The 16,690-nt window shown below is 41.2% G+C and overlaps 1 protein-coding gene across 1 annotated transcript; it reads left to right on the forward strand.

Annotated features, from left to right (window-relative positions):
- Positions 1–553: 553 nt before the first annotated feature.
- On the forward strand, positions 554–16,209 carry LOC308289719 (transient receptor potential cation channel subfamily M member 4-like; the record flags this gene model as incomplete). The annotated part of the gene is made up of 5 exons (XM_080731464.1): positions 554–558; positions 1,169–1,368; positions 4,980–5,091; positions 15,779–15,929; positions 16,104–16,209. 5 exons carry the CDS (start codon positions 554–556, stop codon positions 16,170–16,172), a joined length of 537 nt encoding a protein of 178 aa, XP_080587590.1. The 3' UTR covers positions 16,173–16,209.
- Positions 16,210–16,690: the final 481 nt, after the last annotated feature.

Consider the following 16,690-nt stretch of genomic DNA (forward strand, 5'->3'; position numbering starts at 1 on the left):
GTGTGTCTCTATAGAGCTTTTCTGTATAAGCCACACCCTTCCCTCACTCCGGTGTCGGAAGCGTTTTCCCCATGCATTTCATCCATAGACATTTCATAAAGTATTTATTAAAAGGTCTTTTAAGCCTCTGACAAAGCCACACCGGCTTGTGAGGAATCATGACAATAAACACTATTTGTTGCATGCAATGATTAATTAGAAAGCTGAAATAAGGCAGGGTACAAGACTGTGTACATCATTTTTGTCAAAACTGCAGAAACTACACTCCCAGAAAGCATTAAGAATGACACTTATTTCCTGAAATATATCCCAAAAAAATCAAGCTCAGTTTAGTTATCCAGGCCAGCATATGGCCTGACATGTAGTGATTTTCATCTCGCTCTTATCGTCATCTTTAAAATAGTGCATCATATTTGTAAGTTCTTCTCTGTGCGATCTTTATTAAACATGTTTTACTAGAACTGGGGGTTCTACATGAGCATATAGAACCATTTTACAACCACAAGCCTACTGGTAAGTGTTCACGATTGTATGGCTGGTAATGAAATCCCCTATGGGGTAAAATGAATGGGCAGTTTACTGTCTGAGACTCTGGGTGTGTGCCTATGGTGTCTGAGACTCTGGGTGTGTGTCTATGGTGTCTGGGAATCTGGGTGTGTGTCGGTGTCTGGGACTCTGGGTGTGTGTGCTTGTGTGGAGGAGAAGTTAGATTCTGACAGGAGTGAGAACATGATACAACACCGGCCGTCTACTCTGGGAATTTGGAGTGGAGGTCTGGGGAAAGTGGTCATAGAACGGCAGGACAATAATTAGACACTGACAGCTTGTTTTGAAAGGATCTTTTTAGCAGTAAATATGCCATGAAATGGCTAAATCTTTATGAGTTTACACCTGCAACAGCTAGTTTTACTCAAAATTCAAATTTTCCTCTGAGTCGGTACTGCGGTCAGCTGTTTTCTGGCATAGATTCAGAATATAATGATATCCACTCCGCCCCTCCCCCCACAACAAAGGATAACCATGCCTACATTTTAGATTTCTTTTCACATCTGAATTCTGATCAAATAAATAAAGAAGCGGGGTGTCCTGACCCTTTAATGTTCATCTTAGTTTTTTAGTAGTTTGATTTAATAGTCTGTTGTTTATGTCCCTTCAACCCTCCCTGCAGCAACACCTTCAACAAGGTGGAGGAGAAGAGCGCCCTCTACTGGAGATTCCAGCACTACAACCTGGTGAAGGAGTACCAGTCCCGTCCTGGTTTGGCTCCTCCTTTCATCATCATCAACCACCTTCCTCTCCTCTTCTCCTTTTTAATGGAGAAATTCAACACAAATCCTCCCAGCACAACCACCAGCGATCAGATAGTTGGTCAGTATTTTATTCGGATCAATACAACAGAATAAAACATATTTTATATTTAGGGAAAGGTTATTGTGTGATTTGACCACTTGGTGAAGTCTTGAACAAAGGAGAGTCATTGCTAACTGTCTATTTTATTGTGAGAACCTGTATGTATGAATGAATGAATGAATGAATGAAAACACAAATGCACGCACGCACACACACATGAATGAATGAATGCATGCACAATGTTACAATGATGCACAAATCATGTATCGTTCCTGAGGACTTTTTCATAAAAATGTATCTAATTTGTACAACACTATCTGTGTCACTGTTGTTTTAATACAGCATCTACCAAACATTACATTGATTATTAATTGATTAATTAGTGTGACTAGAAGCTCGGCCGCCCTTCGGGCGGCCGAGCGTCTAGTCGGCGACCTGGCCAACTCGGGAACGATGTAAATAGAGAATGAATGCCCCGCCCTTTAATGCAATCCCCATTATACCTGTTGTCATAGGACCTGTGTTGACCATCTGTTTGACTGTGTCCATGTATGCCCATATATGGAGATATCTGTCTGACTGCGTCCAAGTTATGCCCATATATGGAGATCTCTATCTGCCTGACAGTCGGCCGAGCGTCTAGTCGAGGACCGGCCTACTCGGGAACGATGTACATACGGAATGAATGCCCCACCCTTTAATGCAAACTCCATTATACCTGTTGTCATAACCTGTTTTGACCATCTGCTTGCCTGTGTCCATTTATGCCCATATATGTAGATATCTGTATCTGTCTGCCTGCGTCCATTTATGCCCATATGGGGATCTCTGCAGACACAGTGCTGGCTCTGGAAAAGACTAATGTCAGACATTAACTCCGCATTCGGAGATTCCGGACCTTTCGCGCTGGTTCCGGATAACCGCATATCAGGTCAGGTCGAGGCCGGGCACTGCACCCCCTGCTCCGGCGGGGAACGCGTGTGCCGAATTCTGTGTAATGCAAACCCCATTATACCTGTTGTCATAGGATCCATTTTGACCATCTGTTTGCCTGAGTCCATTTATGCCCATATATGGATATATCTGTTTCTGTCTGTCTGCGTCCATTTTATGCCCATATATGGAGATCTCTGCAGACACAGTGCCGATTCCGGAAGACCCTGATGTCAGACAACAGCTCTGCATACGGAGAATACAAACCTTTTGCGCTGGGTTCCGAAAAATTGCTTATCGGGTCGGGTCGAGGCCGGGCACTGCACTACCTGCTGCGGCAGGGAACACGCGCACTGAATTTGAAGCTGGTGGGACGAACGGTTATCAAGATACGCGGATTACATACATACATATACATATATATATACACACTCACAGAGATTTTTTGTTGACTCATGTGGCGTATGTGATGTCAGAGCCTTTTATGAAGTGATGTCACAATGAGTCAGTGCTTGCTCCGGAACGGCCCGATGTCAGTCATCTCCGTATACGGAGATTCCAAACCTTTCATGCCGGATCCGAAAAACGGTGTATCGGGTCGGGTCGAGGTCTAGCTAAGAACGTAGGCAAAGGTCTGAGCTATCTGCGTGCGAAATTTGGAGTCTGTAGCACCAACCATGTGCTGTCAGGGCTCTTTCATGCGATTCGGGCCAATTCGGATTCGCGTCCATTGACTTCAATTAGTAGTCAGGACTCCGCATATGGAGATTCCGAACCTTTCGCGTTGGTTCCGGAAAACCGCATATCGGGTCGGGTCGAGGCATAGCTAAGAACGTAGGCAAAGGTCTGAGCTATCTGCGTGCGAAATTTGGAGTCTGTAGAACCAACCATGTGCTGTCAGGGCTCTTTCGTGCAATTCAGCCTCGGCTTCAATTAGTAGTCACGATGCCTATAGAGCAACATACTATTGTTCTGTTCCAACTTTATGGAGTGACTTTTAGCCTTTATGCAGCTTCCTTATTGGTTAAAAGTCACTACATAAAGATGTTGCTGCTTCATCATTGGTTAAAAGACACTGCATAAAGATGTTGCTGCTTCATCATTGGTTAAAAGTAAAGGTGGGCCGTTATCGGCGTTATCGTGCTGCGTTAAGGCGAGACTCTTGTCGGCGGTAAAAAAAAATATCGTCGTTAATCGTGGATCAAAGTTGGGTCTGGGAGCTGCATGCGCAATGACATCACACACAGGACAGCGCAGGCAGTCTGCTGCCATCTTACCTGACTTAAACATCTCTGAATCAGAGACGTCTTCTGATTGGCTGTCACTGTGTCACAGCACTGTGCTTTACTTGTACACTCTTTGGGAACCCGCCCCTCTTTCAGAATGCAGGCTCACAGCTGTGACGTGACAGTGTGTTTGTTTCGGTTTTAGCGACTTGGCGTTTGACACGTAATGAAGCGCGTTTATCTATCTGGATATGAAAAAATGAACTGCAGGCAGCAGCAATCAGGGAAATAAAGATTCAACTTGCACTGTGTGTTGTTTAACTTGTTGTGTTGTGCGTTTCAGCCACGTTGTTGCGTGCTGGTGTTTGTTGTGTAATCTGATCTCTCTCATCATCACTTGCTGCGGCTGCCTGTCTGACTCGCTGCAGTCAGCGACTACAGTTGTGATTTTGTTTCTGATTTTGTTTGGTTGGTTTTTTAGGTCCAGTTTGTTTGTTGTTGGTGCTGCCTGCAGCTGCTGCTGCTGGTTCTTAGTTGTTAATTTGAGATTTTGCAAAAACGAGACAGAGTACACTGTCAAAAATATTTTGTTCACCAACATTTTTTTCCCTTTTTTTTTTTAATTAAATAAATAGGCTACAAATAAAATAAACATGCAGCTGTTAATATGGGCTCATTGGGCTGTTTGCAGACAAATACATTTACTGCACCCAGCATTTAGCTTGTCAGAGTGGTCTTGTTGGAGCGCCTTAGTGCAGCTGCAGAGTTCATGTGCAACTTCTTCCAGAGAGATTGATTGATTGATTGATTGATTGATTGATTGATTGATTGATTGATTGTAGTTTCATGACAGTACAGTTCACTGGTACAAGATCAACTCAAAGGAGATCCTAGTAAGCTTTTCGCCTTATTTACACAGGAAACCTTTATGTATCTCATATAACATTGAATGACAGACGGATAGAACTCCATTATCATTTGCAAAAGGGCTCCTGCCCCCATCCTTGCAGGGGGGCCCGCGATTTTCAGGGCCGCCACTCATTTTGAAGGCCTTCGGCAGACTTAAAATGAGCCATTTTAATCGCGATTAATCGCGATTAACTCCAGGATTGAGTGCGATTAATCGCGATTAAAAAAAAATAATCGTTGCCCACCTCTAGTTAAAAGACACTGCATAAAGATGTTGCTGCTTCCTTATTGGTTAAAAGTCACTGCATAAAGATGTTGCTGCTTCCTCATTGGTTAAAAGTCACTCCATAAAGACAGTGACGTCACCTTTATGCAGTAACCACATTGGCTTGAATGGGAAAATGGCAACCACACTCGCAAATTCCCAGTATTGCATTTTACTTTTTTTTTTTTTTATTATTTTTTTTATTATTGACATAGTCTAGGCCGACCTCAGCTGCTGAGATACTGTGTCCATTCTTTTCATGGTGCATGATAATAATGTAACCATTTTCTCCCAAGTTATGGAAGCTGCTAAGAAGTGGGAGAAGAAGCAGAAGCAGAAGTTCCTGGCAGTCCAGAGGGAGACAGCGAGAAGCAGTGACTCTGAGAGAATGAAGCTGATTTCTGACAAGTAAGATGATAATGACCAGAGAGACACTAATAAAGTACATTTACTTCAGTACTGTACTGTACTTTACTTGAATATATTTATTTTCGGATACTTATGACTTTCACTGCACTGCAAGACAAATATTATACTTTTGACTCCACTACATTTCTAGGAAAGGGAAAAAACTCTTACAGTAAATGATGTTAAAATAGTAGATCTAAGCATATAACACATTGCATTGTGAGCTTGTCTCTGTAACTGATATTTGTTGAAACGTTCTGGAACTGATATTGCACTGATATTAAGCAAGATGTCCTTTGTAATATGTACTTTTGAATACTCCCCCCCCCCCCCCCCAGCAAGTAATCCATTACTTTAATCCATTACTTTAAGTACAAATTCTACAGAGTAACATTCTCTTGTAGTTGTAGTAATATTTGACCAGGAGTATTTATGCTGTTAGCTGATACTCACCAGTCATCTTCATACTGTCAGAGTAACGTTGTCTTGTAGTTGTAGTATTTATGCTGTTAGCTGATACTCACCAGCCCTCTTCATACTGTCAGAGTAACTTTGTCTTGTAGTATTTATAGCCTACTGTTAGCTGATACTCACCAGCCATCTTCCCACTGTAACGTTGTCTTCTGTCTTGTAGTTGCAGTATTTATGCTGTTAGCCAATATGCTGTCATCTTCCCACTGTCTCTCAGTCCTCAAGAGACAGTGGAGGCTTTTAGCCATGTCGGGATCTGATCAGCCTCGCTAGGGTGGCCTGGGGGCAGAGATGGGCAGTATTTGAAATACGCATTTGTATTTTGTCATTTGTATTTGGCTGGGATGGTGAAAACGAGATGTAATTTCTATCAAAATACTTTCAGATCTAATATTTTCTGTATTTTAAATACAAAATACTTTTTTTGTCATGAATATGAACGTCTGACACATCTGTCTTGATCACATGATTATAGAGATCGCAATGAGTTGTCTAACCTTAACTCATTTCCTGCCATTTTGAATACCATTTTTTACTGATATCCTGCCAGAGGTCTCCATAGACTTCCATGTAATTTATAGTGCACGGATCATGCACACCCATGCACAAATAATGCACCATGTGTGTGCAGGTTGTTCACAGCTTTCAAACAAAAAAATCCGATTGGAAATCCAGGCATTCATGAGAAAACAGCCATTAGGTTTTACATGTTATGTACAGGCGTGTCACTAGCCCCGTTTACATGCACGCTTCTAATCGTATTAAAAACAAGATTTTAGATAAACCCGATCTAATTCTGCATGTATACACCTAAATAGACCCGATCAAAACCAACACGATTTAAATTCTGATCGGATGCAAAGGGGTGGTCTAGACCTTTTTACGACCCGATCAAAAGGAAAATCCTTCCATGTATACACCTAACCCGATTAGAATGTGACATGTTCTTTCAGCGCAGGCTTCCTCGCCATTTATTGTAGCACTTTTTTAATCAATCTATAAATGTGCAGAATATCTGTGTAGCCTGCCTACGTGAGTGCGCGTGTTTGCGTGCGCTCACGCGAGTCCCAAGACTCCTGTCTCGATTGAGAACCGTAGGCTATAGATCTTCACGGGTCCAAAACGAAAAGGGCCGTCAAATTTTGACCGATTCCGACCAGTTCCGAAATAATAATCAAATCACAAAACCAAACCTGAGTGGCCCCGTAACGGTCTCATCCGATTCCGTCCTGTTCCGACGTTCTTTCTTTTTTTACAGACCGAAACCTGTGACGTATTGTCCCGAAATCCTTTTATTTCCGAGGTTCCGAGAGACCCGGCCATTTAATCATTATTAAAACCATATTTTATGTAACTCACTGCAGCCGTGCAGCGTGCTGTTAACTGATTGACAGGCAGAAGAAGGCTGCCAAGGAATCTATAATATTAAGATCGAAACAAAAGCCATGCAGGGATAAAGGAATACTTTTAGGCTATTTTCTTACTACAGAGATAAGTAATTTTCGGTTTGTTTGACATGGTTTAACTTGTACGCGGTCGCGGGTGCTTTTTCATCCAAAAATAGCCGATCTACAAGCTCACAACACGTCGCAAATCCTGGCAGCAGGCTACGCATCACGCATGTATTAGGCACGCACCAAGATCTTTTCCCTCCGCTGTTAAACTGATCCTAGACCAGCATATTATCATCTCACTGTTACACAGCCATTCATCTCGCGGCCTCACGGCTAACAGACCTGATCCTAGGTCAGCCTAAACACAGCACACACGTTAAACAGAACTCGAGTAGTTCGTTCCTGAGAGAAAGAGAAAGATATTCTAGCGCGACTGGACGCTACGTCCTCGTTCATCTATCCTCCTGTCGAGTCCTGTGCGTCTTTGACCACGACCAGAATAGCATAAGAAACCACCAACAAAATATCATAGAGCCTATTCTTAATCAGATACATAATATTTAAAGGGGACTGGGGTAAGGGGATATATAGCAAAGAGAGTCAGTATTACAGACTTTTTTGTTAATATCGTGAATACACTTGTCCATGAAGCCCATTGTTCTACGGGCCGTCGGGAGCAAATATGGATTGTGACGTGGTGATGATTATAATAATGATAATATAGGCCTAATACATGTAGGCTATACAGTAATCTAATTAAAAGAGCATTGCAGCTTATTTTTTCACTTGGGGCTGTGCATTTGCATAGCATAGGCTCCATTATTATTACTATTATTATTAATGGATACAGGGAAATGCGATCTATTTAATCATTTGCGTCCAGGGGCGGCTCCTTTATATGGGCTAGAGGGGCTTAGCCCCTCCTATCTTATGGGGGAAATATCCCTTAAAAAAAATAAAAAATAAAAATATTTTTTTTATTTATTTTTTTACAATAAATATTATTTTTATATGCTGGTGGAACCTAAAGCAGTAACAGCATCAAAAAGTTACAAAAAAACACCAAATATGTCCAAATGGGCTGAGTTCTTTTAGCCCAAGCCAGCTTTCATTGACTATCATTGAAGAATGATTGACAGCTTAGTGAGCTTACATGCCACGCCTGCTTCATATTCTTACCATTGTGGGGCTGATTTCTGTCAGCCCAAATAACACGCCCAGTTCTGTGACATCACTGTGTGATTATCGTTGAGCTGGGTGATTGACAGCTGGCATGCCACGCCTGCTTCATTTAGTCCCCGTTTGGGCTAATTTCATTCAGCCCTTAGGACATGCCCACTGCAGTTCCAACATGTGACTGGCTTTTAACCAATTACTTGTCTGGTGTCTGTGTTTGAGGAAGAGAAATACAATGTCGCGGGACAATTCAAATGGACATTTATTAGCTACTTTTTAATAGATTTTCTGTCATGTTCGCGGGAGAAAAAATAGAAGTCAAGAGACTGGTGGTGCAAATACAAAGGAAAGCCCACAAAATCGTACATTTGGTGTGAAATGCTTGCTTTTTGGAGGAGACAGTGGACCCAGTCATTCTAAAGGTATCGTGAATTTCATTTATCTGACAAAGTTAAGAATGGTCGCTGCTTTAATAACATTGGAAATGTGCTGTGGATTAAGCTGCCTGTCTTTGATGCTGTTGTCAACGTGACTGCGTGCCTGCGTGTGTGCGTGTGTGTGTGTGTGTGTGTGTTTGTTTGTTTTGATTCGTGTCTGTACCGCGTGCGTTTGCGTTGGTACCGCTCGCACGCGCGTTAGTGTGTCACACAGTGTGTGTGTCTGTTTGTTTTGATTCGTGTCTGTACCGCGTGGGTTCGCGTCGGTATTGCGCGCATTCGTGCGTGTGTTTTGGTGCTTCGGTTTGTGTCAGTGTTGTGGCACGGTGAAGAGGGAGAGAGAGAGAGAGAGAGTGTGTGTGTGTGTGTGTGTGTGTGTGTGTGTGTGTGTGTGTGTGTGTGTGTGTGTGTGTGTGTGTGTGTGTGTGTGTGTGTGTGTGTGTGAAGCAGTTTAAAAGCAGTTATATGGAAAGGGAGACAGATATTATTTTGTATCATAATGTAATGCTTTGGCAATATAAGGTCCACCTCAAGCTGTAATAATCAAACCTTTTCATTAGTTGTCTGGTTCTGGTCTTATATTTTGTTTAAAAAGTACATGATATTCTTGTGTGACCCTTAATTTAGGATTGTGTTAATCCTATGCTTAAAATGATGAGTATTGTCAACTCCACCAATAATGATGATAGTTATCTGCACATACAAACATAATGTTCACTGGAGCAGTGGAACCCCTGTTTGTTGTGGGCACTTCTGTTCATGTGCATCTCTTGCTATAACAAAGTACAGTAGTGTCATTGCTGTAACTTGGCATCTGGAATGTGATGTTGCTGCAGGATGAACTATGGCTAGCATATAGTATAATATGATGCTGTTGCTGCAGAGTGAACTATGGCTAGTAATAGTATATAGTATGATGGATTTCTTGATGTAGCAGAGTGGCTCACTGCCTCAGCCTGATAGCCTCAAAAGTCTAGTATTTCCCTCAGTCCATAGGGATATCCCTTTGGATCAATGGTTAAGATATTGGACTTCCACACGGGATACCCGAGTTCGAATCCCGGGCGTTACATTAGCCCTACCACCCAAAATCACCAAGAGCCGCTACTGTTTGCGTCACACAATTTAAAAGTGGGCACATGTAAACACCAGATCGGATTGATCTCACCCCATGTAAACACTTGATCCAATACCTTCAATCGGGTTTATTTAGATCAGATTGGAATGATGCTGTCATGTATACGCAGCTATTGCCACGATTTTATCTGAAGCAAACACGGAAGTCAAAGTTCCTATGATTGGCCGCTAGTTGCGCTGTTTTCCCCCCGCGAGGTACCAAAAAGAATTATCCACCATTGGATCCCATTCATTTTCCCCTTTCGTGTTCTAACCTTAATTAACATTTTTATGAATACGTTATGGTTCCTATCGCTAGTCAAAAATTGCCTTTCAATCACCATCATATGCGTTTTTGTGGAAATTTGGTCCAATTTATTTTAAAATAAATTATAAAGTTGCGGGGGGAGGGGGAGGGGCCGACTGCATGCACAACAGCCTGCATGCACAACACAACTAGTTACCCAGAGCAGAGCAGATATACAATCTAACAACTCGTCGTAATGCGACGCACTGTTAGCTAGATCGGTTTTCTTTGTACAACGGCGTATAAACATTTTTACAAAATAAAAATATTATACAAACCCAGGTTACAATGTACATTTAGCAGACGCTTAATCCAGAGCTATTAAAATGAGTGAGGACATAAATAAACACATATTCTCTATAATTATATAAATGTTAAAACATCATTTGTGTTAATACGCCTATAATGTATTTACTCTTATAGGCATATCAGCCACAAATACACGACTTGGTATTTATTTATTATGAAGGCTACCTACTGTCCGATTGTGTAACAACTTATGAGAGCCTATATATAATGCCACCAAAACAAAGCGTCTTTATTTATTTTTTCTCATCATGATTAGTGCAAGTATGGCACATAAATACACCGACACCAGCCTACAGATTATCAGTGGCCACTTACAGCCAAAATAGCCTATGTTCTTCTAAGCCAAGGGAAGCCTATATTATTTTATAAACCCGTCTTTAACATTGGCATATGGCATTCTTGATAATTTGTCATATATGCCTACCACAGACTTACTTTACATTAGGCCTACTTCAGACCATTTATCAAATATTGTAACATTTTGGAAACTGAAAACAGCACTTTTTATATGAAGTTGCATGTCCTGCTATCCTGTATAATTGCCATACCTCATATACCTGTTGTTGGAGCCAGGAGTGGGAGATCTGGGTCGGGAGCACTTTTGGAATTTGAAGTTGGTCATAGCAGGCTTCGGCGACGTGATGTTATGGCAATTATCTGGCTTTTTTTAGGTTTAGAACGGCTATTAAGTAATAATGTATTTCTCCCAAGTAACCACTCGTATATAAAGTGGTAGGCCTATAGCCTATAATAGAATATAAAACTAAAAAGAAACACTCAACATTTAGCCATGCCAAATGGTATTAATTAAAACATTTGAAAATAAGACTGAGGCTACAGTATAATTGTCAGTCTGCACGTTAGCACTTACATTCACACATACAAATGTCACACAAATTAGCATAGGAACGCACACACATAGGCATAGGTTGATCTCACATTTTATTTCCAAAATATAAACCAGAATAAAATTGACTGAATCAAAGAGGAGGAATAGGCTGAATGATGTACTGCTGTAAAGACCTCAATCAAACAAAAATGACATGAATGAAGCGCATTTACGTTAACGATCGCTGATTGAAATAACCTCTTTAATATGTAGGAATAATTAACCCACGATACAGCATATGTCACGTTGTTAATTATGTTATGTGTCACATTGTTAACAGCTTTTGTTAAAGAGGTGTGAAAACTATATGCAACTTCAGTCCTATAAACATCACAAATCCCTCCCAGTAAACACTAGCCGTCATTTAGCCCAATGGTTATGGTTAGCCCTCATTTGAACCGTCTATCGTCAGTCTGTCTATAGACCGATTGTAGCTGATTACATTTAATCCATTATTTCATACTTGTTGATTAAAAAAACAGCTTTAATATCCACACCTGGTTTTCAAATATTGGACTAAAGTAATTTTAAGAGCCAATTTCACTATATAGTCTAGTTGAGTTGTAGCCGTCATCTGAACGCTTCCATTTAACGATATATCACCGTTTCGGACAAACGTGTGTTAGACCATCTTTTTTTTAAAATACATTTTTATCAATTTGTTCATTATCAGATGCTAACAGTATCTCATCCCGGTTCTACCTTAATAGTTGTAGTTTAATTGCATCCACTGAGCAGTTTTCTGGCCATTGCACATCTTTTAGGCGTCTAAAAGACTGGGCAATACCTTTGAAAAATTCTAAAAGTGTAATAAATAATGGCATAATGCTGTGGTACTGCTCATGACAGCATACTATTACTTCTCTGAGTTACATAATTAATTCTGACACCAACAGACACAAACACACAAGACTCAGCCACATCCCCACCCCCACCATACGATAATGATTAAATACAATCGTTTTATAGCTATCCATCAATATAAAGTTAGTTTGTGTTGTCAAACAAAATGCACCGAGGTAAAACGAACAGCGGGAGGCGATACAAATACGATCAGCTGCGGTGGTTCAGGTAGCATACGGCTCTCAGAACCAAGGAATAGTGATTTTAAACCCTGCTGGCTGCCATAATTTTCACTACATTTTCACTACTTTCGGCCGCCGCTAGCGGCCGCTAACAGCGTTTAAATGACGGTGATACAATGTCTAGTCTATGTATAGTCGTTGAAAAATGCCTCTTTGCTTGGTGAAAAGTCTAGTGGACAACTGGATCATTAAAAGACTCAGCGGTGCACAGACACTTTCAAAAGGAGAGTCCTCAACAAGGCTTCCAATGCGGGGTACAGAGTCCTAGAGGCCATACTGGATTTGTTTTTCGCAGGCTGGCTGTGGGCGGTCCACGTTTTCTTCGTCTGCTATATTTTCGGCAGAGCTCAACACATTCTCCCATGTATCTCTGCGGTTGCACGTGACCGTTGGCAGCCAATAGCTTTCCTTATGATTCCTGGGGTACCATTCAAACAATGATGGCGACACCCATACAAGGGAGAAAAAAACCTAATTTTCGCTACATAGAAAGCAATGGCGTCGCGCCGTCCATATTTTTCTACAGTCTATGGTTATGTAAGCAAAGATGGCTGCCCTGTTTGACATATGGGGTTGTATGGGGGTGAAACATGCAAAATCGGGATTGAAATCGTTTTTACTAGATTTAATGGGGTCCAATTTTTTTTTTTTTGTCAAACTCGTCATTGGCAGAGTGGACACATAAATATAACTCGTCAAACTCGTCATAGGCAGTGGATGATGTGTTGTAATGGCAACAGCCGCCAACTCTCATATATGAGCACAAAAAAGGGCATGCCCATATCTGGGCATATACTGATTACCAGCGATATCCATAAATGGGCATGAAAGGGACAAGGACTGACACAAACAGACATCCGATTGTCCTGAGCCACAGATCCATATATGGTCAGGAGTACAAGGACTTATTGGGGTGGCTCCCCACCTTGGGCCCTAGACATTCTGACTGGCAATTACATTCATATGTGTCAATCAGTCTATGAATTTAATATGTATATTCAAAATACAAATACGTAGGTATTTGTATTTCAAATACACTTCTCAGACCAGTATTTATATTTTGTATTGTATTATGAATTTTTGGACCTAGAATTTGTATTTTGTATCAAAATAATTTTGATGTTTGGGTGTCTGTTGTGAGACCACAAACACCCACATGTTGGTTCCAACACTGATGCTGTGTCCAGTGGTGTAAAGTAACTAAATACATTTACTTAAAGCTATACTGTGTAAGATGCCCAACTAGTGGTCATTAGCCCTATAGCAAACCGCGGTCGCGTCCGCGTCTTTCGGCCGTTTTTCGTACCTTCAGACCCCCGTGTCTGCCTCCACCTCGCTGAGATCTATCTTTAGAGGGGTCCCTTGTTCCTGTGCGTTCAGTAATTCCAGAGATACGGACTCCTTCACCCTGCCTGGTAGGCGAAATTACCTAGAGACGGGATGGTACAAACGGGTGACAACAAATATGGCAGCCATAGCGACCCCACTTCAAGATGCGCTGTGATTGGCCGGCAGTTGTATAACCCTCGCTGTGATTGGCCGGAAGTGTGATGACGCAATTTTGGCGCGAGATCCGGTCCCCGGCAAGGATCACAGTTTACATATATAGAGAAGGCTTTACAGGCTGAAATTCACGGCGCGGATCTTCTAAAACTTTTGTGATTTAATAGTTAGGAGAATATTAAGATTTGTTTTATAAAAAAAGTTACATAGTACAACTTTAAGTACTGTAATTAAGTAACATTTTGAGGTATTTGTACTATAGGCCTACTTGAGTATTTCCAATTTCCAATACATTTCACTTCTCATCTCGGATCCAGATATTGTAGTTTTACTAGAAAATAATAGTTGCCAAGGCTATAGTTGAGAATTAACTCCATGATGTTAATACCCACATCACTTTTATGTTGGAAAATATCACGCCAAATCACAATGATTCGAGTGTAGTGTAACCGAGTCCATTAGGTTTCATTTTACGCTCTCTCATTTTACAGACTTAACGATCTAACAGGGGTCCTTTTGTCCATCATTGATTGATTATTTTAAAAATTGGATCAGAATTGACTGAGATTTGGCTGAATCAATCTGCTGTGTCCTTGAACCAAATGGACCCACGTTGGGAAGGCATTTAGGAGGCGCGTTCTTGTGGCCAAATGTACATTTCTTTTGCACTCAAGACGTGGTCTGACCAGTTCTAAACTGTATGTGTTAAGTTTTTATAAGTGAAGGTTCATAATAGCATGTCACCGCATTGTGACCCTTAATTAACTCTACTACTGCCAGATTATTTATTTATTTATTGGGTCTGGTGCCATCAAAAAGCGGCTTACCTTTGCGACGTTATAGTAGATAGATAGACATTTATTTATTTATTATTATTATTATTATTATTTTGATTGTGCAACATGCACTTTCGCAGACCAGGCAGCAGAGGGCGGCGTCATGCAAGAATTAATGTGAATTTGGCTGTTATGGCTTGCCATACATTGAGAGCAGTCTCTGGCCACAGAGCCTCAGGGCCAGAGAAAATCAACACGGAAGAGAATTGGTCTCCGTTGATGTTAACGCATAATGGATTTTTAAGACCATCACTGCGGGCGATGTGATTACAGTACACGGCGGCGCGACCCCTCATCAGCTTACGGACATCAACAAGGTAAACGAATGAACGGCCGTATTGGCGCGGCGCGACCCAAATAATTGGGGCGAACGGGAACGTCCGTAGCGGTATAAGAGTTAACATATGAACACTCCCCCTTGCATTAAATATGATGTCGACAATTAAACCATAAGTGTTAGTGTTCAGCCCCACTTGCATAATACCAGTTGCACATAAGATGGTGCCGCTAATACTTAATTATAAGGAATATGAGCTGGGAATAAGAAGTTTAAAATAGGGCCTGATGTCTCACAAGATAATAAATACTTCATGTGAATTACTACATTGACCTCAGACTACAGCTATGGATGTGTATGTAAAACATGTACTGAACTGTGTGTGTTTTAACCGTGTGGACAACGTGGACCAGAAGTTTCAACAGATCTCTTACAAGTAAGATAATCATGACTTTATTGATTTAACTTCATGTCAACTCCACTGAATTCACCTCATAAACCTGCTGCAGTGAAATGAATGGAGCTGTGTTCAATACATGTACAGACAGACAGACAGACAGACAGACAGACAGACAGACAGACAGACAGACACACACACACACACAGTCTAACAGTCATATGAGACATTGTAATGTTTAATCATCATCTAGTGAGACAATGTGTCAGCTCACACACAGTTGTATTATTGTGTTTATTATTTTGTGTGCAATTGTATTTTACTTACAATCTCTCTCTCTCTCTCTCTCTCTCTCTCTCTCTATCTCTCTCTCTCTCTCTCTCTGTGTGTGTGTGTGTGTGTGTGTGTGTGTGTGTGTGTGTGTGTGTGTGTGTGTGTGTGTGTGTGTGTGTGTGTGTGTGTGTGTGTGTGTGTGTGTGTGTGTTGTCAGAGTGGACAGAATGGAGAAGCAGCAACAGAATCAGCTGAAACAACTGAATGAAACCAAAGCTTCTTTGACTAAACAGATCACTGCACAGTTCACTGCAATGAATGAACAGATCACTGCACAGCAGACTGAAATAAAAGCTTTGGAGACCAAGGTAACGTCCAGATGTTTATTTAAATCTCTTCCCTCCTCAGAGTCTGTTCTACAGATAAACATTAATGTTTGTTCTGTGATTCAGTTTACTACACCTGTTGGCCTGCGTTCTGTCAAAGAGTTTCATCATTTAAATGTTGTTGTTCATGTTGTTTTTACTGTTTGTGTCCACTAGATGGAGAAATGCATCTCAGACGCTCTCGGACAAATCCTGGATCGGTTGAACAAAGATCCGTCAACCTAATGACTGGCCTATCATGACACACGGAGGCTTCTGCAGGCGCACAAACTTCTGCTTTGTTTGTTTTTTCACTGTACACAACAGTAGTTTGTTCTTTTCATACTTCTCTGTAACTTTGTAACCTTAGCTGCTGTGCTGCCTCTGGGTGACTGAGTTGTGCTGAATTGTGCCGTAAATGTTATAATTTGTGCCGGTATCATTTTTTCATCTAATCACGGGATCGCGCCGCGACTCGCCTCGATTTTATTACGACTGAGAAATCTTTTCAGAGTTGTTAGGTGTAAGGCTAGCTTAAATAATTCATCTCGAAATGCAACTGATAGTCTAGCCTACGAAATAAATCCAAATCGGTGGAATTGTCATTGTGTCTACCGCATATTAACTTGTTGAGTGCCAATCCCAAACTAGTTCGGCTTTATTTCAATCCAATACAATTTTTTTTTTTATTAATTTACTTACCCTGAGCTGCTTGTAGAGTCGTGGGTGGTCCTGGCTCATCCTACGCTAGCCAGCTAGCCATT

This window comes from Nannobrachium achirus (genome assembly GCF_963921795.1).
Source record: "Nannobrachium achirus genome assembly, chromosome: 1".
In the NCBI taxonomy this organism is placed as follows: Eukaryota; Metazoa; Chordata; class Actinopteri; order Myctophiformes; family Myctophidae; genus Nannobrachium; species Nannobrachium achirus.